Here is a 26,492-nt window from a genome sequence, read left to right as displayed (position 1 = left end):
ATCTACCCAGACTTCGAGGACAATCAAGTTGTGATGAATGAGAATGAACCATCATCAGTACAAGCTCAAGAGAAGAAGGAGAAAGCAAAGACAGAGAAGGCTGCCAAGATGCCAACTCAAGAGGAGGCATCTGAGTACTTTTTGAAAAGCAAGCAAGATCAGCTTGGCTACCTGATTGCATCCACTCTGAGGATTGAGAATGGACTGGCCACCCTAACTCAAAACCAGGAGAGCTTGGAAAGAATCGTGGAGCAAAAATTCTATGACTTGGATGTGAAGGTAACTGAGATTTAGTCTGTTGTGGAGCAGCTTCAAGATGACATGTAGGAGAGGAAGGGTAGAACAACCACTGATGCATTTGCCAGAGTGCCTAGAGCTTAGAGGTCAACTGCAGTACCTGTTCCAGACACTAGAGTCACTTCATCTGCACCAGCTACAGCTCCAGCGCAACCAGCTCCAGCACCAACTCCTTCAGCTCCATCCACATCAAGTGAAGCCTTCGTTCTTGGAGTTCTCCGGACACCACCACCTGAAGACCAAGCTTGAGAGACGTTCTAGTGCTATGCATTTTTTATGAACTTTTTGGTAACTTGTTGCCAAAGGGGGAGAAAAATGTATAGATCATAGGCTTCGAGAGAGAGAGCGTTGCCTTTTATTCTCTCTTGCTTTGGTGGTTGAACTTTGTTTGTCTTTTGATTGTTCGAGATACTATGCTATTATCTGTGAGACATTGATGATCATGTGGTTGATCATAAGCTACACTTATGCTTGTTAGATGATATTATCTTACTTATCCTTATATGATCATTCACTTTGCTTGGTGATGAGTGCATGTATTTAATTCTTATCATTTTGAGCACTCCACCAAGATGTATGTGACATGGAAGAGTAACCCATGATCCTAACTCATTGTGCATTTGCAGTCCAAAGCAAATCTTAAGATATGCACAAATTTAGGGGGAGCTCTTGCTTTTCACATACTTCTCAAAGAGACAATATCTTTCACTCTTATTATCATTTGTCGAAGCTTTGATCTATATGTTGTCATCAATTACCAAAAAGGGGGAGATTGAAAGTGCAACTATCCCTGGGTGGTTTTGGTAATTCCTAACAACATATAGCTCATGGACGTTCCTACCGCGATCAGTCAGCATGCATACGACACGTCAGGGCATCTTCTTAGCCGTCAGATCAGCAAAACGCACGGCTGAGATCACCGGAGGGACGCGTCCAGACGTCCCACGACGATCGGAGTCGCAGACCGCCTCCGATTCACCATGAAGCACGCACGCACGCTATGCCGCTATATATACGAACGACGGCAAAGCAAAACAGATCAATCAAATCAAATCAAACCAAGCAAAACGAGTCAGTCGAGATCGATGGCTCGTGCGCCGATGTGGATGTTCGCTACGCTCGTCGCGGCATTGCTTCTCGTGATGCCAGCCGCTTCCGCTGCGCCCACGGGCGGCGACGCGGGCACCGTGATCGGCATCGACCTCGGCACCACCTACTCGTGCGTCGGCGTCTACCGGAACGGCCGCGTCGAGATCATCGCCAACGACCAGGGCAACCGGATCACCCCCTCCTGGGTCGCCTTCGCCGACGGCGGCGAGCGGCTCATCGGCGAGGCCGCCAAGAACCAGGCGGCCGCCAACCCAGAGCGCACCATCTACGACGCCAAGCGCCTCATCGGCCGGGACTTCGCCAACGCCGTCGTGCAGCGGGACATCAAGCTGCTGCCCTACTCGGTCGTCGACCGCAAGGGCAAGCCGCACATTCAGGTGCGGGTCAAGGACGGCGACGTGCGCGTCTTCAGCCCCGAGGAGGTCAGCGCCATGGTGCTCTCCAAGATGAAGGAGACCGCCGAGGCCTACCTCGGCGAGAAGGTCAAGCACGCCGTGGTCACCGTGCCGGCCTACTTCAACGACGCGCAGCGCCAGGCCACCAAGGACGCCGGCGTCATCGCCGGGCTCAACGTCCTCCGCATCGTCAACGAGCCCACCGCGGCAGCGATCGCCTACGGCATCGACGAGAAGGGGCCCGAGAAGAACGTCCTGGTGTTCGACCTTGGCGGCGGCACCTTTGATGTCAGCGTGCTGTCCATCGACAATGGCGTGTTCGAGGTCCTGGCCACCAACGGCGACACTCACCTCGGCGGCGAGGACTTCGACCAGCGCCTGATGGACTACTTCATCAAACTGATCAAGCGGAAGCACGGCCGGGACATCAGCGGCGACCTGCGCGCGCTGGGGAAACTGCGCCGGGAGTGCGAGCGCGCCAAGCGCGCGCTCAGCAACCAGCACCAGGTGCGCGTCGAGATCGAATCGCTCTTCGACGGCGTCGACTTCTCGGAGCCGCTCACCAGGGCACGGTTCGAGGAGCTCAACAACGATCTTTTCCGGAAGACGATGGTGCCGGTGAAGAAGGCCATGGCGGACGCTGGGCTCAGCAAGGCTGACATCGATGAGATCGTGCTCGTCGGCGGCAGCACCAGGATTCCCAAGGTGCAGCAGCTCCTCAAGGAATACTTCAACGGCAAGGAGCCCAACAAGGGGGTCAATCCCGACGAGGCCGTCGCGTACGGCGCCGCCGTGCAGGCCAGCATCGTGAGCGGACACGTCGACGAAAACACCAAGAAAATGATCCTGATCGATGTCGCGCCGCTTACACTAGGCCTGGAGACGGTCGGCGGTGTGATGACGAAGCTGATCCCGAGGAACACGGTGGTGCCGACGAAGAAGACGCAGGTGTTCACGACGTTCCAGGACAAGCAGACCACCGTGTCCATCAAGGTCTACGAGGGCGAGAGGAGCATGACCAAGGACAACAGGCTCCTCGGCAAGTTCGATCTCTCTGGAATCGCACCAGCTCCGAGGGGCACGCCGCAGATCGAGGTGACGTTCGAGGTGGACGTGAACGGCATCCTGCACGTGAAGGCGGCGGACAAGGGCACCGGCAAGTCGGAGAAGATCACCATCACCAACGAGGGCGGCCGGCATAGCCAGGAGGAGATCGACCGGATGGTGCGCGAGGCAGAGGAGTTCATGGAGGAGGATGGCAAGGTCAAGGAGAGGGTCGACGCCAGGAACAAGCTCGAGGCGTACGTGTACGACATCAAGAACACGGTCGACGGCAAGATGGCCGACGCCATGGAAGGGGACGAGAAGGAGAAGGTCCAGGATGCAATGAGGGAGGTGAACGAGTGGCTCGACGACAACCCGGAGGCAGAGAAGGAGGACTACGGTGAGAAGCTCCGGGAGCTTGAAGACCTGTGCAACCCTGTCATCTCGGCGCCGTACCAGAGGTCTGGAGCTGCACCGGATGATAGCAACACTGAAGAGGACGATCATGATGAACTCTAGGCATGGGCAGCTTGCTAGATCTTTAGTATTAGTATATTAGTACTATAGTTTCATTTTTTATCTATGTTGCATCTTCCTGTAATATAAACCTGTGATGTAAATAATCCTCTTTTGTAGCTTATTAATCACTAGTTCAACGTAATTTTCCCCAATCTTTTATGTGCACTCTTTGTTTCAATGAGTCACTGGAAAGCAGGTATAACTCTAGCGAATCTCTAGACTTGTGTGTGTACTTACTCACTATCCAAATTCTTGTCAAAACTTACGTTTTGCCCTGAATTTGTAGTGACCAAAGTACTCATCTCGCGAGAGTTTTGTGGCTTCTGGTGCATTTATCTCAAAAAAATTCACATAGGGGGCCTAGATTGGACACTTTTAGCCTATGGCCCCTCCAAACAAGCATATAGGCTAGAAGGTTATGCTTAATATTGATTTTATGGTTGTTGAGATGGTTACAGATAGCATGATATTGCATACACCGTCTCTAGGCCGGCGGAAAGTAGGCAAATGCCTAATATGGGCTCTCGCACTTTTCCATCCTTAGCAGAAAAACGTGTGATGCTGATGTTTACCTTGCATGATCAAGTAAACAGAAAACAAGTGAGTACAGCTCATGCAGTTTTCAGCACCATCTTTCTTACCATTTTCTCTTGCATAGAGATCCACCGAAAGTGGCCAACTAATGGTTTCTTACTTGTCACAACAACTTTTGGCACTCGAACTCTCAAAGTAACTTTTTCTATGGACAGTTCAGTATGACTTGACTTCTTGAAAATGTTCAAACTACACCCCAGATTTTGGATTGTGTTAAACTCTCTCGATCTCTCCCGTGGTGTGCTATCAAAATCTTGATGAAATTGTTCTCAAAAAAAAATTCTTGATGAAATTATAGCTCAAGTGCAGTCTTTTGATTTTTGAATATACTGGTGCAACCATCTATGTTCCATTCCAGTGCAACCCAACTGAGTCTATAAATTCTGGATCCAGCAACACTTAACGAAATCAGCCGTTGAGATTTTTGGCTGGCTTCTTCTTACCATAACATTAGTATTCCAAGATATATGACTATATAACAACAAAAGCTCATAAATATAAAACAAATGAGCAACAACTAATTTGATGACGCTTTTCGGGGCTAGTGCTTTTATATATGATGCTCTTAATGCCCTTGCAAGTAACAAGCGTCGATCTTGTATGTTACACCAGGAGTAGAGTATTACAGTTTGATTGAGAAACATACACAACTGTGCAACACTACGAACACACATGCAAATTTGCTCCATGTTCTCAATTCCTCCTCTCCTGCCGCCACCACGGCGAGTGGTGGTCGTTGGGGCCGGACCCCGGGTAGTCCTCCAGCTGCATCTCCATCTCCATCCTCCTGCTGACAGCACCGCGGTCTACCTCTCCCGCTACGACAGCCTGGGGTGATCATACCAAAAAATTCAGGTCAAATACAGTTTGCACCTGACATAGTATGGTCTGAAACTGCCAGTAGCTGCTTGCATGAACACAGATAGCTGGAATACTATCATCACCTGACCATCTGCTCCACTGGAAGCTGGGATTGCGTCGGTCTTCTGCAGCTGCTCCCTCGGGGCCGCTGGTGCATATGGGAATAAAATCGTCCTCTCAATCAGGCAGAACAATATAACAAAATCTCTAGATGGCATGAGATGATTACCAGCTGAGAATGAAATGGCAGCCCTTGAAGCATGGATGAGGCAGCAGAAGCCGAGCAGAGACACCACTGCCAGATGCAGCGCAGGCAATCTCTCCATCTGTCTCCTCTTAAGCATTTCTTCAAGTGCTCCTACTCTTCTTCTTCTGCAACCATGAGGAGGGCTCATGTAGAGGGCCTGAACTGCAAGCTATTTTATAGCACAGTTAAAAGTTGTCATGGAGCAAGGAGCCACCCACAGAATGAGGCCTCTGAAGCATCCTCCACAACCTTAGTTAGTTGCTATATAAGTAGTTCATCACCTTTTCCAAGTGCTTCATTAGCTCACATGATGAGCTTTTTATGACTGGAAAGGAGGTGGCTAGCATTTCGTAGGCATGCGTGCTGTTTCTTGAAAACTCGGCGAATTGCTCGGCAAGCACGCGAAAAGGGGCGAGCAAAAAGGAATGATTATGGCCAGGAATAGGCTGCAAGGGGTAAAATTAAAGCAGAAAGCTAGGGCTCAATGTAATTTCTTGCATATAGGATGGTGACATGGTGCAGATGGCTCTGAGGATTTTTTTCCTTCCAATCCGGTACCGGATATTCTTATCCTGATCAATGCAGCCAGTGTGGGCTTAAGACTTCAAGTAAACTAAAGTTTGTTGAGTGCCTTTATTTGGAGCTCATAGTGGCCTCAGCACTTAGGTAGATAGTTTGTGAGCCTCCACTAAGCTGAATCAACTTATCTGATCAAATAAAACTGCACTCAAAAGCTCATCAAGTTGGCTTTACCCAGTTGAACCTCGACACCTAGCAGAGAACATCCTAACGTCAAAGTTTGTCTCTAGTTTGACATGATCAACACTACATTCAAAAAATGGCAAACAATGCCAGACATTGGCCGGACTACTCGTCTAAGTTATATACAGGCCTGAGGGCTCAAGCGGCCTTGGTCGGGTTTTTTTTTTTTCGAGCCGTGATGAGCTGTGTTTATTTAGAGAAGAACTTCCAGATCTCCCTCTCGGGGGGCTCGGCAACAAGGTGCACACCAAAGGCGCCCTCCTCATCGACCAATGCTCTGAGCTGCCGCACCGCACTGCTGGAGCCGATGTAGTTCTTTTTCGCCGTGAGATATATCACTCCATAGGGTGGCCGCAGGCACTGCAAGGGCAGGAAAAACAGAGTGAATGAAGGTAAGGTTAAGCAGGTTCAGTTTCGAGGTAGATGGCGAATCTGCATAATGCCCCCCAGGAAAGTACTCACTGCCTTTATTGGGCATCTCATGCCGAGAAAGAGTCTTCCCTGACAAAATGACACGGAGAGTAGCATTACACATCTAGTAACTAACCTTTTTGATGAGTGAATAAAGGTTTTGAAGAGAACTTGCGGAGTAAGGGATCTCATTCACCAACACTATGTCATATCAACCCTCATCTCCTGCACAGGCCTCGTTTCCCCTCTCCCATGCATGGCTGCCTGACAGTTTTGTTGATCGCCTTGACGAGGTTTCGTGGCAGATATTGTTCCCATCCTGGCTGCTGCAACCATCCAAAAAATCGTCTTCACAGAACCCTAGCCCTATGCCGGACGATGCATCCACCTCGTCCTCCTGTATCACTGACAGGACCGTGTGAAGCTCATCCCACTCCCCAGCATAGAAATGGATGTCTTGAGACAACTGTTGCCATGATGGAGCAAGAGGGCTTCCTTGTTGGTGGCTCTGGTTGTCTCGAGTTTGCTCGAGATTTGCGAGTACATTGGGGATTGTTCTGCATCTTATTATTCCAGCACTGGGATCCTGAAAATGTACTGTTGAAGCTCCCTAAAATGTTTGGAAAGAGGGCATTAGAAGCCTAAACGTTGCATTTTTTTTCAGAAAAGAAACAAGGATATTCATTGTTGGTGCATTAGCCAAAGACAGTACAGGTAAGTACGCTTTTTTGTGTACGAATGGAACAACAATGAACAGCAGTATACTAGATAGATAAACTATGGTAAATGACTTGGGTACTGAAGGCAAGTGAAATCTGAAGTTACTTTTTTTAAGTAATATAGATAAGTCATGGATAGCTGCAGTACCTTCAGGCAAGAAAATATCCCAGGAAGCCCATATCTGCAGCCCAGCTGCATCAGAAAATAATAATTAAACAGTTGCCAAAGAACCACAAATTGATCAGAGTATGCCAATATATGTGGTTCGCATTAGGACGTAAAGAAACAGACCAAGCCCCAAGAAGTAATTTCAGTGAAAGAACCTTTATTTATTGTGCACACTGATAAGTACAACACATACTGAAAACAACGTTTCAAGCCAGGCAATAGGCTCGATACCAACTTAGAGGATGGGAACGTGTTAGTGTTGGTGAAAATACATGATTAATGAGAAGGACAATACATTTGTTAGGTGGAGATCAATAGATCGCTAGAACCACTTGTTGTTCACAGCTTTTCATAGTTATTGCACTTAATATTCTAGTGTTTGAAGGTAAGAACAATATCTACAGTGTGCAGCCTTTGCATTGCTGCCTACATAAATCGATTTAAGGACGAAATTAACAAATAAATGGACATTGGGAAGTACTTAGTCTTTGTGAGTTTGTGTCATTCGCAGTCCTTCATATAAGAAAATTGGCTTGAGGCAGTACACTATTAAACAAACAGTAAGCGCTACAAACTAAATGCATGAACATAGCTTTACTAGAAGTACTGCATGCATACATGGAACAAAGCTAGAGTTGTACCTCTAAAACCCATTTGCTTCTGAACGTCAGTAGTCCATCACGGATCTCATTCTTCAGAACATTTACTAGCTCGAGTGAACTCTCACAGCATTTCAAGGGCCCTAGTGTAAAAGATAATTAAATCCGGACCTTCACCTTTCCAAGTAGTAAGTACAATGATATGCCTGGTGGGGCTATTACTCTTACCTTCACCTTTTGGAGTTGCAAGATCTGATCTAGATAGTCCCACAATAATGCTTATCCAGAGGAATCACAAACGAGTACCAATTGTATGCCTACCACATAAATAGCCCTCCTCTGGATATGCCTACCACATAAATAGCCCTCCTGACCCGTTGGCTCTGGCGCATCGCCAATGGCGATGGTGGCCTTTGGTTCACCATCATCCAGAACAAGTACCTTAGGGGCCAGCCACTCGCATTCTGTCAGCGATCTGGTGGCTCCCAGTTTTGGCAGGCCGTCATCCAGTTGTTGCCTGTGCTCCGCATCGGCACGTCCATCTCGGTTGGCACGGGGTCCGCGACCCTGTTCTGGTTTGATCGGTGGACCGGCGATCCCCCTGGCCGTGCGATTCCCGGAGCTTTTTGCCATTGCGGTGGACCCTCAGGTTTCTGTCGAGACGGCCCTTATTGACTTAGGGCACCTCGCCTTCCGTCGCCCCTTTGACCCGCCGGAAATGGCCGCTTGGGATGCCCTCCTCCAGGACATCGCCCTCCTCCCGATGAACGTTGACGACACCCCTGACTCCATATCTTGGCGACTGGAGCCCTCGGGCTGCTTTTCCACTAAATCCCTCTACGCGGCCATCGCCCCCTCGCCGGCCCCCGAGCCCTTTAGCCTGATTTGAGATATCCACTTGCCACTGAAAATCAGGATCTTCTTATGGCAGTGGATCCATGGACGCCTCCCGTCTGGGGTGGAGGTACTTAAGCGCAATGGACCTGGCGATGGGATCTGCCCCCTGTGCGGTACGGTGGAGGATGCTAACCACATATTCTTCTTGTTAGAGTTATAATATAAGTCATGTACCCCTTTGTATTTATCCCGTTGTATAAGGGGTTTCCTGCATATGTTCCACACCTGTACATGTATATATATCGGCCTATGGCCCCATGGGAATATAAGTTGCTTTCCTAACATGGTATTAGAGCATAGGTTCTTTTTCGCACGCGCAACTTGTGCTCTTCCCGATCCAATATTCTGCACAGCCGCCGGCGCTGTTCCTCCTACCCGTAGCTGCTCTGTTCCCTGCTGAAGGCAGTCTCGCTCGATCAATCTCGGCTTGCGCGAGACCGCTCGATCTCGGCTGCTCTTGTTCCTACACGAGGCTGCTCGATCTCGGCTTACGCGAGCCCAGCCGCCGCTCGATCCCAGTCACCCGCCCCGATCCAGTTGACCGTGCCCGCCCCGATCTGGTCACCAGCGCCCGCCCGATCCGGTCGTCAGCGCCCGCCCCGACCCAGTTGCTCGCGCGCACCCCGCGATCCAGTCGCCCGTAGACGCTACTCCCTGCTCGCGCCCTGATTCCGCTGCTGGTGGTCTGCTGTTCCAGATTCTGCTGATTTGGGATCTCAAAAAAAAATGTCTGCTGCATCGGGTTATGTTGTTGTCCCTCGCTGTCCGGTGATCTTCGATGGTACTAACTACACCGAGTTCACTGACTTCATGCGCATTCACATGCGTGGCATCCGTCTCTGGTGTGTTCTTTCTGGCGAGGTCTGCTGTCCGCCACGTCCGGTTCCTCCGGTGGCTCCTATTCCGCCGACTCCATCGGTTCTTCCTCCGGATGCTAATCAGGCCGCCAAGGATGCGGCTAAGCTTGCTGATGAGGCTGCTGATCGTGCTTATGATGAGAGGGTTTTGGCTTATGAGGAGGCTCTTCAGACGTATCATGGTGCTCTGTCTATTTACACCCAGTGGCTTGATGATGATGCTCGTGCTGCAGCTGTTCTCACTGCTAGTGTTCTGCCTCAGTTTGCTTCTGAGTTTCTAGGTCTTCCTACTGTCTTTGAGATGTGGACCCGTCTTCGTCAGCGCTATCAGCCCTCTGGTGATGCCTTATACCTTTCTATGGTCCGTCAGAAGCATGCTCTTCAGCAGGGTGACTCTACTGTTGATGACTTCTATGCACAGAGTTCTGCTATCTGGCACCAGCTTGATTCTCTCCGCAGTGCTGGTTGTCGTACCTGCCCCTGTTGCCAGGCTGTCCAGGCCAATTTGGAGTTTCATCGCGTCTATGAGTTCCTGTCTCGGCTCCGTAAGGAGTTTGAGCCCCGGCGTGCTCAGTTGTTTGCTCGTGGCCGTATTTCTCTCATGGAGGCGCTTTCTGAGATTCGTGCTGAGGAGACTCGCTTACGTGGTGCTGGTTTGCTGGAGGTTCCCTCTGTGCTCGTTACTCGTGCTCCTACGCCACCTGCTGCACCGACCCCTTCTCGCTCGAGTGCTCCGCCGCTCTTGCCCACTCCTTCTGGAGGCTCAGGTCGCCCCCGTCCACATTGCGACTATTGCAACAATGATGGTCATCTTGAGTCTCAGTGCTACACGAAGAAGAAACACCTGCGCAAGGCGCGATCATCATATTCAGGGACTTCGTCATCTACCTCGATAGCTTCAGCCATTGCTTTGACTGAGCAGGATATTCTGAGACTTAAGCGTCTGCTCGCGGCTTCAGGTTCTTCCTCGACGGGTACTGTTGGTTCTGTGACTGATGCTTCCGGCACTGAGCAATCACCCTCTACACAGTCAGGTACATCCCCATGGGTTCTGGACTCTGGAGCTTCTTTTCATATGTCTTCTCATTCTTCCACTTTGTCCTCTCTTCGATCACTGGATTCTCCTGTTCATGTCTTCACTGCTGATGGTACTCCACTTTCTGTTGCTAGTAGAGGCAATCTTACCACTCCTTATTCTGTTCCTGATGTTGCTCATGTTCCTCGACTTACCATGAATCTGTTTTCTGCTGGTCAACTTACTGATTCTGGTTGTCACGTCATCCTTGACGTTGACTCTTGTTCTGTCCAGGACCGTCGCACGCACACTCTGGTTGGGGCTGGCCCTCGCCGCCGTGATTCTCAGGGTCTTTGGGAGTTGGACTGGCTTCATGTTCCTTCCGCTGCCACCACCATCGCCAGTTCTTCCGCTTCTGTCGCCTCCGTTACTGGTTCCTTCCAGCAGTGGCATCATCGACTTGGTCATCTGTGTGGTTCTCGGTTGTCTTCTTTAGTTCGTCGAGGTCTTCTGGGGTCTGTCTCAGGAGATGTCTCTTTAGAGTGTCAGGGTTGTCGTCTTGGCAAGCAGATTCAGTTACCATATTCACATAGTGAGTCAGTGTCCAAGCATCCTTTCGATTTAGTCCATTCTGATGTATGGGGTCCGGCCCCTTTCGCTTCGAAAGGTGGTCATAAATACTATATTATTTTCATAGATGATTTCTCTCGTTACACATGGCTTTATTTCATGACTTCTCGTTCTGAGGTGTTGTCTATTTATAAGCGTTTTGCTGCCATGGTTCATACTCAGTTCTCTTCACCCATTCGTGTTTTTCGTGCTGACTCCGCTGGCGAGTATATCTCTAAGATGTTGCGTGGTGTTCTTGCTGAGCAAGGGACTCTCTCTCAATTCTCTTGTCCTGGTGCTCATGCTCAGAATGGTGTGGCTGAGCGAAAGCATCGACATCTTCTTGAGACGGCTCGTGCATTGATGATTGCTGCCTCTCTCCCGCCTCATTTTTGGGCTGAGGCCGTCTCCACATCCACCTATCTTATCAATATACAGCCTTCCGCTGCTCTACAGGGTGGTGTTCCTTTCGAGCAACTTTTTGATCGTTCTCCCGATTATTCGATGCTTCGCTCGTTTGGTTGTATTTGCTATGTTCTTCTTGCCCCTCGCGAACGCACCAAACTGACCGCTCAGTCTGTTGAGTGTGTCTTCTTAGGCTACAGTGATGAGCATAAGGGCTATCGTTGTTGGGATCCTATCGGTCGTCGGATGCGTATCTCTCGAGACGTGACTTTTGATGAGTCTCGTCCCTTCTACCCACGCCCATCTTCCTTGACTTTTTTAGTGCAGGATATCTCTTTCCTCACTTTTCCTGACTCACCTATCACCCATGTCGAGCCTATACCTCTCCGTTCCACTTCCTCTCCTTCTCCACCTCTAGTTGATTTGCAGCCACCATCCTCCCCGGTCTCCTCGCCTAGCATGTCACCGGGTTCTCCACCTTCATCTCCGGTGACTTCCTCCCCGATCTCCTCTCCCAGCATGTCACCGGATTCTACACCTTCATCTCCGGTGACTTCTTCGTCGCCACCCCCGATTCTACCTTGACGATTCCTCCTTCTATTATTCCATCTTTTCCTCAGCATTACACTCGTCGTCCACGATCAGTCGATGCCTCTGTGGATGAGTCGTCATCTTCCTCTCAGCCTACTTATGGCTTGCGTTCTCGTCCTCGTCCGCCTGTTGATCGCTTTGGATTTCCCACCGCTAGTGCTGCTGTTCTTGAGCCGACTTCTTACCGTCAGGCTGTTGTTCATCCTGAATGGCAGTTTGCGATGGCGGAGGAGATTGCTGCTCTTGAATGCACTGGTACCTGGGATCTTGTTTCTCTTCCTCCCGGAGTCCATCCGATCACTTGTAAGTGGGTCTACAAGGTTAAGACACGCTCCGATGGTTCTCTTGAGCGTCACAAAGCTCGTCTTGTGGCTCGTGGTTTTCAGCAGGAGCACGGTCGTGATTATGACGAGACTTTTGCTCCTGTGGCCCATATGACCACTGTTCGTACACTTCTTGCCGTTGCCTCTGCACGCCATTGGTCTATATCTCAGCTTGATGTTAAGAATGCCTTTCTTAATGGTGAGCTGCGTGAGGAGGTGTACATGCAGCCACCACCTGGGTATTCTGTTCCTGATGGCATGGTATGTCGTCTTCGTCGCTCTCTCTATGGCCTTAAGCAAGCTCCCCGCGCCTGGTTTGAGCGCTTTGCCTCTGTGATCACTGTTGCTGGTTTTTCAGCAAGTGCTCATGATCCAGCATTGTTTATTCACCTTTCTCCTCGTGGTCGGACTCTTCTTCTTCTCTATGTTGATGACATGATCATCACGGGGGATGACCCCGAGTATATTGCCTTTGTAAAGGCCCGTCTTAGTGAGCAGTTTCTTATGTCTGATCTTGGACCTCTTCGCTACTTTCTTGGGATTGAAGTCTCTTCTACCTCTGATGGCTTTTTTATATCCCAGGAAAAGTATATCCAGGATCTTCTTGCTCGTGCTGCTCTTACTGACGAGCGCGTTGTTGAGACTCCTATGGAGCTCAATGTTCACCTCCGTGCTACTGATGGTGATCCTCTCCCTGACCTGGCGCGTTATCGTCATCTTGTTGGCAGTCTTGTCTATCTAGCTGTCACTCGTCCGGACATCTCTTATCCGGTTCATATTCTGAGTCAGTTTGTCTCTGCTCCCACCTCGGTTCACTATAGTCATCTCCTTCGTGTTCTCCGCTATCTTCGAGGCACGATCTCTCACCGTCTATTCTTTCCTCGCTCCAGTTCTTTACAGCTTCAGGCCTATTCGGATGCTACGTGGGCTAGTGATCCTTCAGATCGCCGTTCACTTTCTGCTTACTGTGTTTTTCTTGGTGGTTCTCTCATTGCCTGGAAGACGAAGAAACAGCTTGTAGTTTCCCGTTCGAGTGCCGAGGCTGAGTTGCGAGCAATGGCTCTTTTGACGGCAGAGGTGACTTGGTTACGGTGGTTACTTCAGGATTTTGGTGTTTCTGTCACTACACCGACTCTGCTCTTATCTGACAGTACAGGTGCTATCAGCATTGCGCGCGATCCTGTGAAGCATGAGCTCACCAAGCATATTGGTGTTGATGCTTTCTATGCGCGCGCTGGTGTGCAGGATCAGGTTATTGCTCTTCAGTATGTGCCTTCCGAGTTACAGTTGGCGGATTTCCTGACGAAGGCCCAGACTAGAGCACAACATGGCTTTTATCTCTCCAAACTCAGTGTTGTTCATCCACCATGAGTTTGAGGGGGGGTGTTAGAGTTATAATATAAGTCATGTATCCCTTTGTATTTATCCCGTTGTATAAGGGATTTCCTGCATATGTTCCACACTTGTACATGTATATATATCGGCCTATGGCCTCATGGGAATATAAGTTGCTTTCCTAACACTTCTCTTGCTTCACGGCCCAGTTTCTATGGTCCTGTTTCTGCGAGACAGTCGGTGGCCAGTGGTGCAACACCAACTTCCCTGACTTGCTTGCGGAAATCCACACCTCCCCTCCCCGCTACCGCCATATTAGATGGCTATGCGTGGGGGTTCTTGCCTGGATGCTTTGGACCGTTCGCAATAAGCTTGTCATCCAGAAGGTGCCTCTTCGACGTGCAATTGACGCAATCTTTAAAATGTGTGGTTACTTGCAGCTTTGGCGGCCGCTTAGCCACCCCCAGGACCGGGATGCCATCAACACTCTCCTCGCCGACCTTCGATCGATGGCCTTCCGCTTGGCGCCCCCGCTTCCACCGCCCCCCCCCCTCCCCCCAAGCCCGACTAGTTCCTCCTTCTGCGCTCCGTGTGTGCGAGTTTTTTTCTGTTTTCAGGGCTTGTTGAGCTGTGCCCTCAGCACTAACCCTTGGATACCCCCTGTTTGTGAGACTTGTGTGTGTGTGCGTGAACCTTGTTGGATGTTTGGCTTGGGCAGTTGCTTTATAATATAAAGCGGGGCGAAAGCCTTTTTCGGCAAATGGCCACTATGATTAAAGCACAAGTCCATAAATCTGAACAAAAATAAGCTGGAACAAATAGCAAGAATAGGAAAAAGTAATCAACCACCTTGAACATATTCATGCCGTGCATTTCGATATTGTCGCCCGCATACTTGTACGGATGAACATTCTGCATACCAATGCAAACAATGCCAGCTCAGTCAGCAGATAACGAAATGCCCTTATGGACGGGGAATGTTCTGAACAGGCAGGACTTGTAACTTTGCCATGAACAACAATTGGAAACAAGCAACCTGTGATGGGACGATCTCGACGGCCGGCGACGGCAGGCGTGACTGATCCCTCTCTGGCACGATGTCGACGCAGTGAGGTGTGGCCTTGTCATGAGACAGTAAGCCGGCGAGGCACTACGAGAGCAGCGACGGCGACCGCATTGTTTCGCTTCTGGTCAGTCTGAAACAGCAAAATCACAAATTAGGTTGAAAACCATAGTACATCCCACATCACCAGTACCCCATTATTATCTCATCTAAAAAAAGACATTAACAGTAGCCGGAATAGAGGGGAGAACAGAGTAGCTACACCGCCCCCAATCCCCATCTCATGAATCAAGAAAACATAACCAAGCAACAGCAAGTGCTAGCATCGCAAGGCAAGATCAAAACGAAGGTGGAAGGTTTTACCTGCTTCAACGCAGGATCTGACCCCGGCGGAAAACCAGCAAAATCTCGCCGGACGCCGGAGTCGGAGAGGGGAGAAAATGAATCCAATCAACCGAAGGAAGGAGGCAGTTGGCTCATCCGGAAACGGAGGAGGAGAGATGTTCGCGCGTGTGAAAAGTGAAACAGATGCGGAGATGGGCGAGAATCCGAGCGCTGTGTTCGTCTCCGTTCTCTGACAGTCTGATTCGCTGGGGCGCTGCCGGCGAGTTCGTCTCCATTAATCTCCAGAATGCCACTGCTGTCTGATTTTTTGTTTTTTGAGGTAAGCCACTGCTGTCTGATGGGACAAGGCCTCTCGCATGACCGTGGGCCTTGACGGGCCGCCCCTGCTCGGCCCGGCCGGGCTCCTCCCGTACACAGGCCGGCCGTACGGGGCACGCAAGCAGTGGCGCGCTCGCGGGTTCCGAGACCAGCGGCCAACCGCGCAGACCGGTAGCTACCCCCCCTTCCCTCCTCCCTCCCTCCTTCCCTTCCACCCCGCGCGTGCGTGTGCGTGGAACGCGCGAACGGAACCGAGGCAGGGGGCGCGCGCTGAGGCGGAGGCGGAGGCAGGGGCAAGCACCCGGCGGCCTCCGTCTGGCCGTGCAACGGCGCCATGGGTGGCTGCTACTCTGTCATCGCGGCCTCCAGGCTGCTGGCCCGGAGGCGCGCCGCCGCCGCCATCATGCCCGTGGCCAGCGCCGACGACTGCCCGCCCGACAGCGACGCCAGCAGCAGCTGCTGCAAGAAGAAGCGCAGGTCGACCAAGTGGAGGCGGAGCGCGCCGATCCTGGGCGACGACGACCAGTGCGCGCCCGGCGGGGAGGGCTTCGCCAAGCGGTACCGGCTAGGCGCGGAGCTGGGGCGCGGGGAGTTCGGGGTGACGCGCCGCTGCGAGGACGCGGCCACGGGCGAGGCGCTGGCGTGCAAGACCATCCGCCGCAAGCGCCTGCGCCGCGCCGCCGACGCCGAGGACGTGCGGCGGGAGGTGGAGATCCTGCGGCGCATGTCGGCGCTCGAGGGAGCGGGCGGCGCCGTGGTGCGGCTCCGCGAGGCCTGCGAGGACCCCGAGGGCGTGCACCTGGTGATGGAGCTGTGCGAGGGCGGCGAGCTCTTCGACCGCATCTTCGCCCGGGGCCACTACACGGAGCGCGCCGCCGCCAAGATCGGCCGCACCATCGCCCACGTCGTGCAGCTGTGCCACGACAACGGGGTCATGCACCGGGACCTCAAGCCCGAGAACTTCCTCTTCGCCGGCAAGGCCGAGGACTCGCCGCTCAAGGCCATCGACTTCGGCCTCTCCGTCTACTTCGAGCCCGGGGAGCGCTTCACCGAGGTGGTCGGCAGCGGGATCTACATGGCGCCGGAGGTGCTCATGAGGAGCTACGGCCCGGAGGCCGACGTCTGGAGCGCCGGCGTCATCCTCTACATCCTACTCTGCGGAGTGCCTCCGTTCTGGGGAGGTGCGTGCCTTTCTTCCTTGCTTCTTTCTTCACCTTTCATCGGCATGAAAGAATGCAGGTCCATTCCTCCTCTCATGACTGAACCCCAGTGCTCATGTGATTTTATGTCCGGATGAACCGGGCGCAGACAACGATGAGCGCATCGCCGAGTCGATAATCCGGGGTGAAATCAACTTCGAGAGGGAGCCATGGCCCAAGGTCTCCCAAACTGCAAAGGACCTTGTCAAGAAGATGCTTGATCAGGATCCTGCTACCCGCTTGACGGCAAAGCAAGTCTTTGGTAATGGCCACCTTAATTTGGTCTAGTTTCCAGCTCGTGGGCAAACCAAACAAACACAATATGCATTCACAAATTTGCTACAAGTTCACAGCAAACTTGCTTATTTCATGGTATTATTGGGAAACCGGAGGTCTAGCGATACATGATGAATAGTGTTATGCACTGAACTAAGAGCGTTAACTTCTCCTACGAACCAGAGCATCCGTGGATCAAGAACGCCGACAAGGCTCCGAATGTGTCGCTTGGAGCGCTTGTTCGATCCAGGCTTAAGCAATTCTCGTCCATGAACAAGTTCAAAAAGAAGGCACTCGGAGTAAGTTGCACAGAACCGGGCTACATTGTTCTTGATTTTTCTTCCAGTGTGATATATTCTTTGACGTGAATCATTTTCCAATGATTAATGAAGGTCGTTGCCAAGAATTTACCGCCAGAGGACATCGAGAACTACACTAAGATGTTTCAAATGATGGACAAGGACAAGGACGGTACTTTGACGCTTGAGGAGCTCAAGGAGGGCTTGCGGATAAACGGTCATGCTGTTCCTGAGACAGAGATACAGATGCTGTTAGAAGCTGTGAGTGCCTACTATATGCACTTCGACGTTTTCATTGCTCTCTTATATGAACAAAATAGCTATGATGATTGGGATAGTGGAAGCTAGATTAAAATAAATCAAGTGAGAGCTGTACAAATGCAACGAAAAATGTTCTGGGAAATCTAGAAATATGCCATTGCAAAGTATTCGATTCCAAGATATGTCGCTACAAAGTTCTACTTCTGAAAACTGACTCCGCAAACTTGCTGTAATTGTTTCAGATGACATTGTGAGGCATGAAAAGACAAATATACCATTATCTTCCTTTTAAAGGAGCGTTTTCTTCCATTTAGAGGGGTATTCCGGTTTATAATAGGATTTGAAAAATAAAGTTAGCAGCGTCATTTTAAAGTGGAATTCGTGGGGCATATCTCACAATTGAGTACTTAACAGTGGCACATATCTAGCTTTCCCAATTCTGACACGAGTCTAAACGCAATTGAAACCAAGTATTAATCACGAGCTACATTATGTTCTAACACACTTTCTTCCTTTTCCAGGGTGACATAGATGGAAATGGCACCTTGGACACTGACGAGTTTGTGACAGTCTTACTTCACATCAAAAAAATGAGTAATGAGCAGTACCTACCTGAAGCTTTCAAATACTTTGACAAAGATGGCAATGGATATATTGAAATGGAGGAATTGATGGAGGCTTTAGGTGATGATGAACTAGGCCCAGATGAGCAAGTGGTTAAAGACATTATACGTGACGTTGACACGGATGAGGTCAGTTTAGACAACAAATTAATCAAAAACATTGATCACTTAATGCTGCTGTATTTCAGGAAAGTGGACCTTGCTGATTTTGAATCCTGATACTGTAGACACCATTTATCCATATCAAATGAATCCAATGTAATTTTAAGCTAGCTGGATTGTTTACCCTAAACCCCAATTTTAAATCCTGAAACTGTAGACGGTTTGAGGCTGTTTCCAGTGAAAAGGGCACATCTGAAAACTACCCGCTTTCCCCCATCGTTCTCGGGAAGTGCCAACTAATGTTTGACAAAAGGAAATTACTACACCTGGAAAGAAGCGTAAATCAACAACAATCCCCATAATTTGCTGAAATGCCAGCGTTGTTTAGTGTTTACCTAATTCTAGTGTAACGAGAAATCCATGAAGCAATAATAACTAACTTATTGCTGCCATCCATGGGGTTTTCCAGTCCAAGAGTACACAAACACATTCTTCTATAGGATAACTGACATTTTATATGCATATGCAACAGGATGGTCGCATTAGCTATCAGGAGTTTGAAGTGATGATGAGATCTGGCTCAGACTGGAGGAATGCTTCTCGGCGGTACTCAACAGCAAATTTCAGCAACCTCAGTCAGAAGCTGCGCCAAGGAGTTCTATGAAACAAGATCGATCCAAGCAGCAGCTAACCCACTGAGTGCATCGAATAGAAAGTAAGCATCAGTAGATGACCTAAAACTCAAATGGGATTACTGGGTTTGGAGGACATCAGGATTTGCCCATAACCCAGTTGCTCGGATGACAAAGTTCCTCAAGCAGAAGCAGAAAACCCAATGGCATCGTCCTTTGTACTGAAACCAAAATATTTCACACCTAGGATACATACTAATGACTTAGGTATGGACAGATGTAAGGGAAGAAAAGCACTTCCCAAATTTTGACATTTTACTACTGTGTCAAATTTTAAAAGAAGTTGAATCCAATAGAAATAAAAATTTCATGGATCAACATTGCGAATTGCCAAAAGGAGCATCCTTTCCATCCAGTATACTTCGTGCAATGAACTGATACGCGGCATGCAGAGTTGCCATGAACTCCAATGAGAATGGAGAAGTTCAGAAGAAAACTGCTAGTTAAATTAAGGCAGATATATTGAACCATACCAGCAATTTAGTCGCAAATAGGTTACCATGGTGTTTATTACTCCCTCCGTCCCACAATATAAGAGCGTTTTCGACACTACTGTAGTGTAAAAAACGCTCTTATATTATGGGACGGAGGGAGTAGAATTACCTGAAAATCTATTTTCTATGGAGAAAGGCGTGAAGTCCACTCTTCCAGGGTCACCAAGAATCATATTCGTCACCATTTCAGCAGTACCTAGCGCCTGAAGTAAAATTAACAGAAGAAGAATATCATTTTTTATTAACTTCTTAAAAAGGGAAATAGCAGTAGAAATTTATCCCAACCATTAAGAATGTGTAAATCTCATAACTGTATTTAGTCAACCATATCAAGCAACTGTGTGTTGTTGTTCTATTCAATCAAGGGAGCAAGCTTTCATAGCAAGGGAATGTCTGTTATGTCACTGCAAATGTCAACAATGTTTTGAGCTACTTGTAGGTAGATGGGTTCAGAATGCCAATATTAGCAAGTAAACGACACATTATCTATGTACATGGAGCTTGATCATGCACAACATGAAAATGCCTTAGGCTTTAGCTTTCTGGTGGTCGAAATTCACCAGAGTCTGCATCTAAGTACAGCCTCATTCTGCGCTCTAGATAGGCGACTTCCAGCTTATGTATATGGAAACTCAAAAAATGAAGAGGCTCAAAAAGAAAGCAACGCGCATGCTGACATATGGTTTACTCTATCTCAGTTGGAATATGATACCCGCATGCAGGGTCATTCAACTGGTCATCTCACAGAACTAGAAATACAAAAAAATGCAACCAGGGTAGCACAGTGCACAACTAATTGTATGCAATGAATGGGAACACTCCCAGGAACGGGGGCTGCAATGGGGCTATCTTTGCTGCAACTCCTGTTCTCCAGGAGCATGGAAATGTCATATGCTGAACTGCTTACAAAAATACTAAGCACGAAGAGGGAAAAACATTAACTGGAGCAGGTTTGCACGATCGACTTACCAAAGCAAGTCCACTTCCTTCATGTCCTGTTGCAATCAAAACATTTGACATATCCGGAACAAATCCAATAACTGGCTTCCCATCAGGCACTGAAACAGATGAGGCATTTCTATCAAATATAGAGTGCAAAGCTAATAACATTGCATTGAAATATCTTTGAGGCACTATTTTGTTGTTCTAAAACCAAAGGGCCTTACTGTAGGGGCGGTGCCCAATTCTGATTTCTTTGTCCTCGTCAATATCAAGATGAACATTATTGATGGCAGGAAAGAATTCTCCTGCACGGTCCCATATACTCTTCAGTATGGATTTATCAACCTCCCTTGAAAATCCTTTAAACTCCCTGCTGCTTCCTGTAAAAAAATATTTGTGATCAAGGATTCACATTTTCTAACATAGTTGGCGAAAAAAGTTATATAGAAAAGATATTCTTGTATGAATCAAAAAATTATTTACTGTGAAAAAGCTTGATCTACTCATCCATAGATTTATTTCAGAAGATCTCCAAAAAGGTCAGCAAAAGGTGGAACAAAGGGATAACTTTGGACTCTATAGATCACCTAAAACTAAATGCCCTTTTGTATTTAATGTTGCTGTCATTGATATGGATGCGGCGTCATGCTCATCTTCATTGGATGTTGACGACAAGTGTATGCTATGTGAATTATCGCCCTGATGGTCAACATATCCCAGCTCCATTATGCCATGATTCAGCTTTAGCATGTCAAAATTTTCCAACACAAGCAGATGACCCTGAAATGGATAATGTAAAAAATTACACTTTTTTTATGTTATGAGATGTTGAAAAAACCAGGAAAATCAATCGAAATATTTCGTATGAAAGGTTAATCAAAGAAATTTGGAAAATAGCACGTACCTTTCGTGGCTTCACAGGAATATCCAGTGTAGAATTTGGTCCTAGGAAACTATGCAATAAGGACCGAGTCCAAGCGCCAGAAGCAACTACAGTAGCTTTTCTGCCATATAAGATGTTCTTAGAAGTTTGGACACCTTCAACCCTTCCAGTAACCTCTGATCTGCATAAAGTAAAAGGAACATCAATAATACAGAAGAATGGAAATGGCTTCGGAATAAATGAGAAGGCATCCTAACAGGGTGATGGATAACATCATCGTCAAGCTAATTATAGAAGCTACTTTGCTGCAATTCCAGTAGCCTGATAGCTGTTGCTCTTGTGTTCACCAACAGAAGTAGTCTGAAAAGAAGAGACCTTCATACCTTATCAATGACATGGCAGGATCATTGTAGAGCTCCATATATCTCCCTTTTGGAGTATATGACCTATTGATCTAATAAGAGAAAATGTTAACAGTTAGAGACGTACAAGGATTCTTCTAACCACACTTATCATAGAAGAATCAAAGTTCTAGATCAGAAACCTTTTCAATCAAAGACACAGCCTGGAACGCATCGATTTGACGGTCTTCAGGTAAGAACATGGCACCACCATCATTTCCAACACAGAGTGCGGGTTCTAATGCATGCAACGAAGAGGCAGACAAGCACTCCGCATTGATGCCTGCCTGAGACAGAACCTTAGTCTTCTCCTCCAGCGTAGCCAGCTCTTTGGAGGTTCTTCCAACTAATAAGCTTCCTTCACAAAACAAGCATTTCACTTTCTGTTCAATCTCTCTCGCCGTGACTGAGAAATAAATAATCTGGGATGTGCATATAGTGAAATGCAGTAAGACATGTCATCGAAGAAGTGAGTCATTTCAATTTCAAGTACCATATAGCTGCACATAGCATCAGAAAGGTCGGAGTCCAAGGTAGCCTTAATTAACTAACTTAGTGAAATCTACTGGACCAGAGGAGATGCAGTTGACCTTTCACTGCCATTTCGAGCTAAATATACTGCTACTGTAGTCTGTAGTTATTCCACTGACTAGTATTTGAGGGGGTAGAAAGAAGTTAATCCGCAATTCGATCAGAGTCAACGACTTATCGACAACTGTCACATGGCTTTACCTGTCTTCATCCACCCCAGGCTCTCGCGCGCGCCGCCGGCGCGGAGGCCGTCCATCTCGGCCGCGAGGTCCTCCCACAGGTGCTTGCTCCGCACCGCCAGGTCCCACGTGTCGCTCCCGGGCGTCCGGTGCGACATCCACACGTACCCCTGCCCTGCAGCAGCAGCACCGCCGAACCAAAATCAATCAGAACCCTGGAGGATGCATCCAAGCTGACCTTGGCATACGCGAGCGCGAGGAGGGGGTGTGGGTACCTGCGCCGGTGGCGCCGGAGCAGGGGACGGCGGCGTCGGCGACGGCGACGGAGAGCGGGGTGTGGAGGAGGAGGTGGCGGGCGATGGAGAGGCCGACGATCCCGGCGCCCACGACGACCACGTCGTGGTGGGAGGCGGAGGGGGAGGCGCTGGATCGGAGGGCCGGGAGCGGGCGCCGCCGCCGCGGGCCGCGGATGGAGAAGCGTCGGGCGCGCGAGGACGGGGAGGCGGAGGGGAATGGCGCGGCGTTGGGGTTCGGAGCGGGGGAGAAGGCGACGGCGTCCATCGGTAGCGGAGACGGGGGGCGATCAGGCGAGGGAACGGCCGAGGAACCGTGGGTGTGAGCTTCCCCGGAGGAGGGAGTGGCAGCAGGTCAACGGCCTTCATTTTGGGAGTAGTAACGAAGCTGACGTGGCCTGTCTGGCCCCACCATCTGAAAGTAGGCCGTATTCGTATCGGGCGCCAGTTCGAGTCTTCGTGGCCCAGGCTAGCTGGGCCGGTCATCATGTGTACACTTAAGGCCTGTTCGCTTTTTTTACAGAAAAAAAGCTCCCACCTACTGTGTGCATGTATCTATGATCATGTCAGACATGTCAATTTTCTAGTGTGTGTATGCATTACTCAAAAAAAATAGTGTGTGTATGTGTCGCGGAGCACCACAACTTTGGCATTGCCGCAGCTTTGGTTGAAGAGGGGGAGGGAGGGGCTCGGGCACGGAGACGGGGGAGGGGAGGGGGTCGGTGCTTGGGCAGGGGTGCATCTATGTGTAACTCCGGCACGTGGTTTAAATAGCCGCAATGAGGACCATGCGAAGAGCAGCTCAGCAGCTTTAATGCGCGCGCAACGGTCGAAGTTGGTTCCTCGGGAACTTGCGTCCGCATTGAAGCGGCGGCTGCCGAGAAGTCGCATCGGTCGGCGCCGCCCTCCCTGCCTCCCTCCGGTCACATTGCGGCATCAATGCCGGCCTTCGCGTGCTCTGGGCCGGTATGAATGCGACGCTATAAGCAGCGCGTGCATCGAAAGAAAAACACGGGAGAGGCAGGTGGCAGGTTTTTGATGAGCCAGGCCAGTCAAAAGCGGGTTTGGGATCGGTCCGGACCCCAGCAAACTTTTCTTACTTTTGTCTTCAGTTTGCGAGAGAAACCGCGTCCGGACCGTTTCGTGGACCGATACAAGTCAGCATTGGATGACTTTTGTAGTTCGGACAGCGCAGTCTGAACGGTCGTAGGAGATTTACGGGTTCGCCTTGAAGATGCCCTAAGAGCAACTCCAATGGGGCGACTCATTTCGTCCACCGCCGTCCGTTTGGGTCGGCGCAAACAGAAAAATCGGCCCAACGCGCCGACCCAAACGGACGCGCGTCCGCTTTTCGTTCACCTCTGCCTGTCGACCCATTCCCGGCCCATTTTTGAGCCGGATTTGCATCGGCGTGGACACGAGACGGACGCGCGCGCTCGCCCTCTTCCCTCCCCAGGCCCGCTGGTCGGTGGCACATTGGCCTCTCCCCATCCAACAGCACACCCTCGCCCGCCTCCTTCGTCGCCAACGCCACCGGCCATTTTTTCCGATAAAAAAAGAATACATAGATAGTTCTAGCATAAACAAAAAAAGAAAAGATCAACTACTCATCATTTTCTGACTTCAACTCGGTAATGTCATCCTCCGATGTTTGAATGTAGGCGTCAACATACCGCTCGTCCTCGAAGTCTCAGGACGACGCTTCTCCTAGTTTCATGTTCAATTGAGCGACATGCTTCCACGCACGCTTGTTCTCTCGATAGGCGGCTCGCTCCATCCTCCTTTGCTTGTAGAACTGGCGCTCGTTGACGATGTCCTGCGGAAAGCGTTGGCGCCACACCGTCATGGCTTCCTCGTCCATCTTGACGATGGCGAGGTGACGCTGCCGCCTCCGGTTGTCACGATGATCCTCGTCGATGAAAAGCCGCGGGAGAGGCGCGAGATCCTGCGAGCCGCTGGCTCGTCGACACGTCGGGAAAATTCATCTCCCGACGAGGCCGCCTCCTCTGCGGTGTCGAAGGTGCCGAGACCGAGGCGTTTCTCACCAAACCAGATCTCAGAGGAGAAGGCGTCGGTGTGGCGCTCGCGGACTCCGCGAAAATCCGAAGCACCCAGGCGGCGCATCGACATGGTGGCGCAGAGGCGGCGTGGCTAGTGCGAAGGGGCGAGGCGAGTGGGCGGCGGACAGAGTGTGGAGGGAGCGCCTTCTTAATAACGTACGCTGGACGCGGCGTGCCAAAACCAGCGTGCACTAGGCCAATTTATTTCCGCTCGCGCGATCCTTTCCCGCGTGCTGGAGCGTCAAAACCATGGCGACGACATGGCCGTTGGCATGATCTATGGCAATGGGTCTTTACTAAAAATTACACACGGACATAAAATGGGTCGGCTCGTTGGGCGCACTGCCGACTCAAATCTAAAAGAGGACGGACGCCGGGCAGGCGGCCACCCAGACAGAAAAAAAGACTCCCGTTTGGGTCGTCCCGTTGGAGTTACTCCCTCCAATCCTTTTTAGTTCGCATATAAAATTTGTCTGAAGTCAAACCTCGTAAACTTTGACTAAGTTTATAAAAAAATATAAACGTTTAGAATGTGAAATCAACAACGGTAGATGCGTCATGACGTTAATTTTCATATTGTATAAATTTAACATTTTAGATGTCAATATTTTTTTATATAAATATGGTCAAACTTTATGAAATTTAACTTCAGATAATTTTTATATGAAGAGTAAAAAAGACCGAAGGAAGTACTCTAGAAGCCTAGAACCACGCGCTGGATGTCCATCCACGTGAGAGGGGGGAAGGGTGTTGCCCAGATGTCAACACTATGGCACTCCAAGCCTGAGTGCTCCAAAAGAGGACAGCGTTTCGCCATGCGGCCATGCCCAGACAAACCCGTGCTTTGCCCCCTTAAAAAACGCGTCTGCCGCTCAGATCTCATCACAAGTGTCCCGCCATTACATCTCCCGCGTGCCTGCGCATATGCGGAAGTGCATATTCCTCCTCTCCCCTGTGTGCGTCGATTGACTGCTTGATGCTCTAGCGAAGAGAAGCCGCGTCCAGAGGAGTGTCACTGAGAACACAAGTGCGGATTCCTTTTTTGATTCGTCGTATTTTGAATCGCAGTTGTTTTCCCAGGTCACCCCTTTGGGCTGCTTCCCTTGATCTTGATTGATTCGGCGACCAGTTTGGGATAATCCCAGCGGTATCCGCCAGGTTACTCCGACGAATTTGAGACGGTATCCGCTGTGTTTTCATCAACTGGCGGTGTTTTCGCTTGTTCCTTTTCTTCCTTGTGGGTTGTGCGCAGTGAACCTCGGGGAGAAGATGCGGTCGGCGATCGGCGATCGGCATGGACAAGAAGACGGACCTCAAGGTGGGCGGATGCCGGCCAGGGCCAGGCTGCTGCAGAAGCGGAACGCCTCCCGCGCGTTCCGTGCGTGGCCGAGGCAACGACTTTGTTCTGCGGATGTACTGGTGGCAGTGGCATTGGAAAATGTCCATTTATTTCCATAAACTTAATCAAAATTTACTATTTTGAAATAAGTTTATATGCACTGCAATCTGGCATTGAGGGGATATATAAAGGAGTAAATTCCCGTGAGATGCGTTTGTGACACTTTTTAATCTGTTTAGCAGAAATTATATTATATTATTCAAAATAAGCAAAACTTCGTTGGAAAACGCTTGGCTTCTACCGACGGATCACACGCGAGCATCCGCCGGCTCGTCCATACGGCGCGTGTCCTAACCGAGCGGGTTTTTTTTTTCTTTCTTTCGGTCAATATGACCGCTGCTTACTACAGTATTCACTACGATGAGTTTCTGCA

General features: G+C 49.7%; 3 protein-coding genes and 1 pseudogene across 4 annotated transcripts; 2 read left to right on the top strand and 2 right to left on the bottom strand.

Moving 5' to 3' along the window:
* The first annotated feature begins 1,350 nt into the window (after positions 1-1,350).
* LOC123104387 (heat shock 70 kDa protein BIP5-like) lies at positions 1,351-3,519 on the top strand. Its single transcript, XM_044526222.1, has one exon. The coding sequence runs from the start codon at positions 1,383-1,385 to the stop codon at positions 3,363-3,365; it is 1,983 nt and encodes a 660-aa protein (XP_044382157.1). The 5' UTR covers positions 1,351-1,382; the 3' UTR covers positions 3,366-3,519.
* A 735-nt stretch (positions 3,520-4,254) lies between these two features.
* Positions 4,255-14,936, bottom strand: LOC123104390 (uncharacterized; annotated as a pseudogene).
* A 678-nt stretch (positions 14,937-15,614) lies between these two features.
* On the top strand, positions 15,615-19,273 carry LOC123104388 (calcium-dependent protein kinase 22). Its single transcript, XM_044526223.1, has 6 exons — positions 15,615-16,666; positions 16,794-16,946; positions 17,144-17,259; positions 17,353-17,520; positions 18,042-18,272; positions 18,778-19,273. Exons 1-6 carry the CDS (start codon positions 15,820-15,822, stop codon positions 18,907-18,909), a joined length of 1,647 nt encoding a protein of 548 aa, XP_044382158.1. The 5' UTR covers positions 15,615-15,819; the 3' UTR covers positions 18,910-19,273.
* Positions 16,990-23,017, bottom strand: LOC123104389 (glycine oxidase). 2 transcript variants are annotated; one of them, XM_044526225.1, is made up of 10 exons: positions 22,643-23,016; positions 22,390-22,542; positions 21,801-22,015; positions 21,640-21,710; positions 21,278-21,437; positions 20,961-21,153; positions 20,598-20,753; positions 20,401-20,489; positions 19,541-19,634; positions 16,990-17,488 (listed from the first exon to the last, which is right to left on the bottom strand). In XM_044526225.1, the coding sequence occupies exons 1-10, from the start codon at positions 22,926-22,928 to the stop codon at positions 17,478-17,480; spliced, it is 1,428 nt and encodes a 475-aa protein (XP_044382160.1). In that variant the 5' UTR covers positions 22,929-23,016; the 3' UTR covers positions 16,990-17,477. The 2 variants fall into 2 exon arrangements, with proteins under 2 accessions (XP_044382160.1, XP_044382159.1); XM_044526224.1 differs by lacking the exon at positions 16,990-17,488 and having other exon boundaries at positions 19,515-19,634; positions 22,643-23,017.
* Positions 23,018-26,492: the final 3,475 nt, after the last annotated feature.

Source organism: Triticum aestivum, chromosome 5A (genome assembly GCF_018294505.1).
Source record: "Triticum aestivum cultivar Chinese Spring chromosome 5A, IWGSC CS RefSeq v2.1, whole genome shotgun sequence".
NCBI lineage: Eukaryota > Viridiplantae > Streptophyta > Magnoliopsida > Poales > Poaceae > Triticum > Triticum aestivum.
Note: the sequence above shows the minus strand (reverse complement) of the source record. Positions and strands in the feature narration are given on the sequence as shown.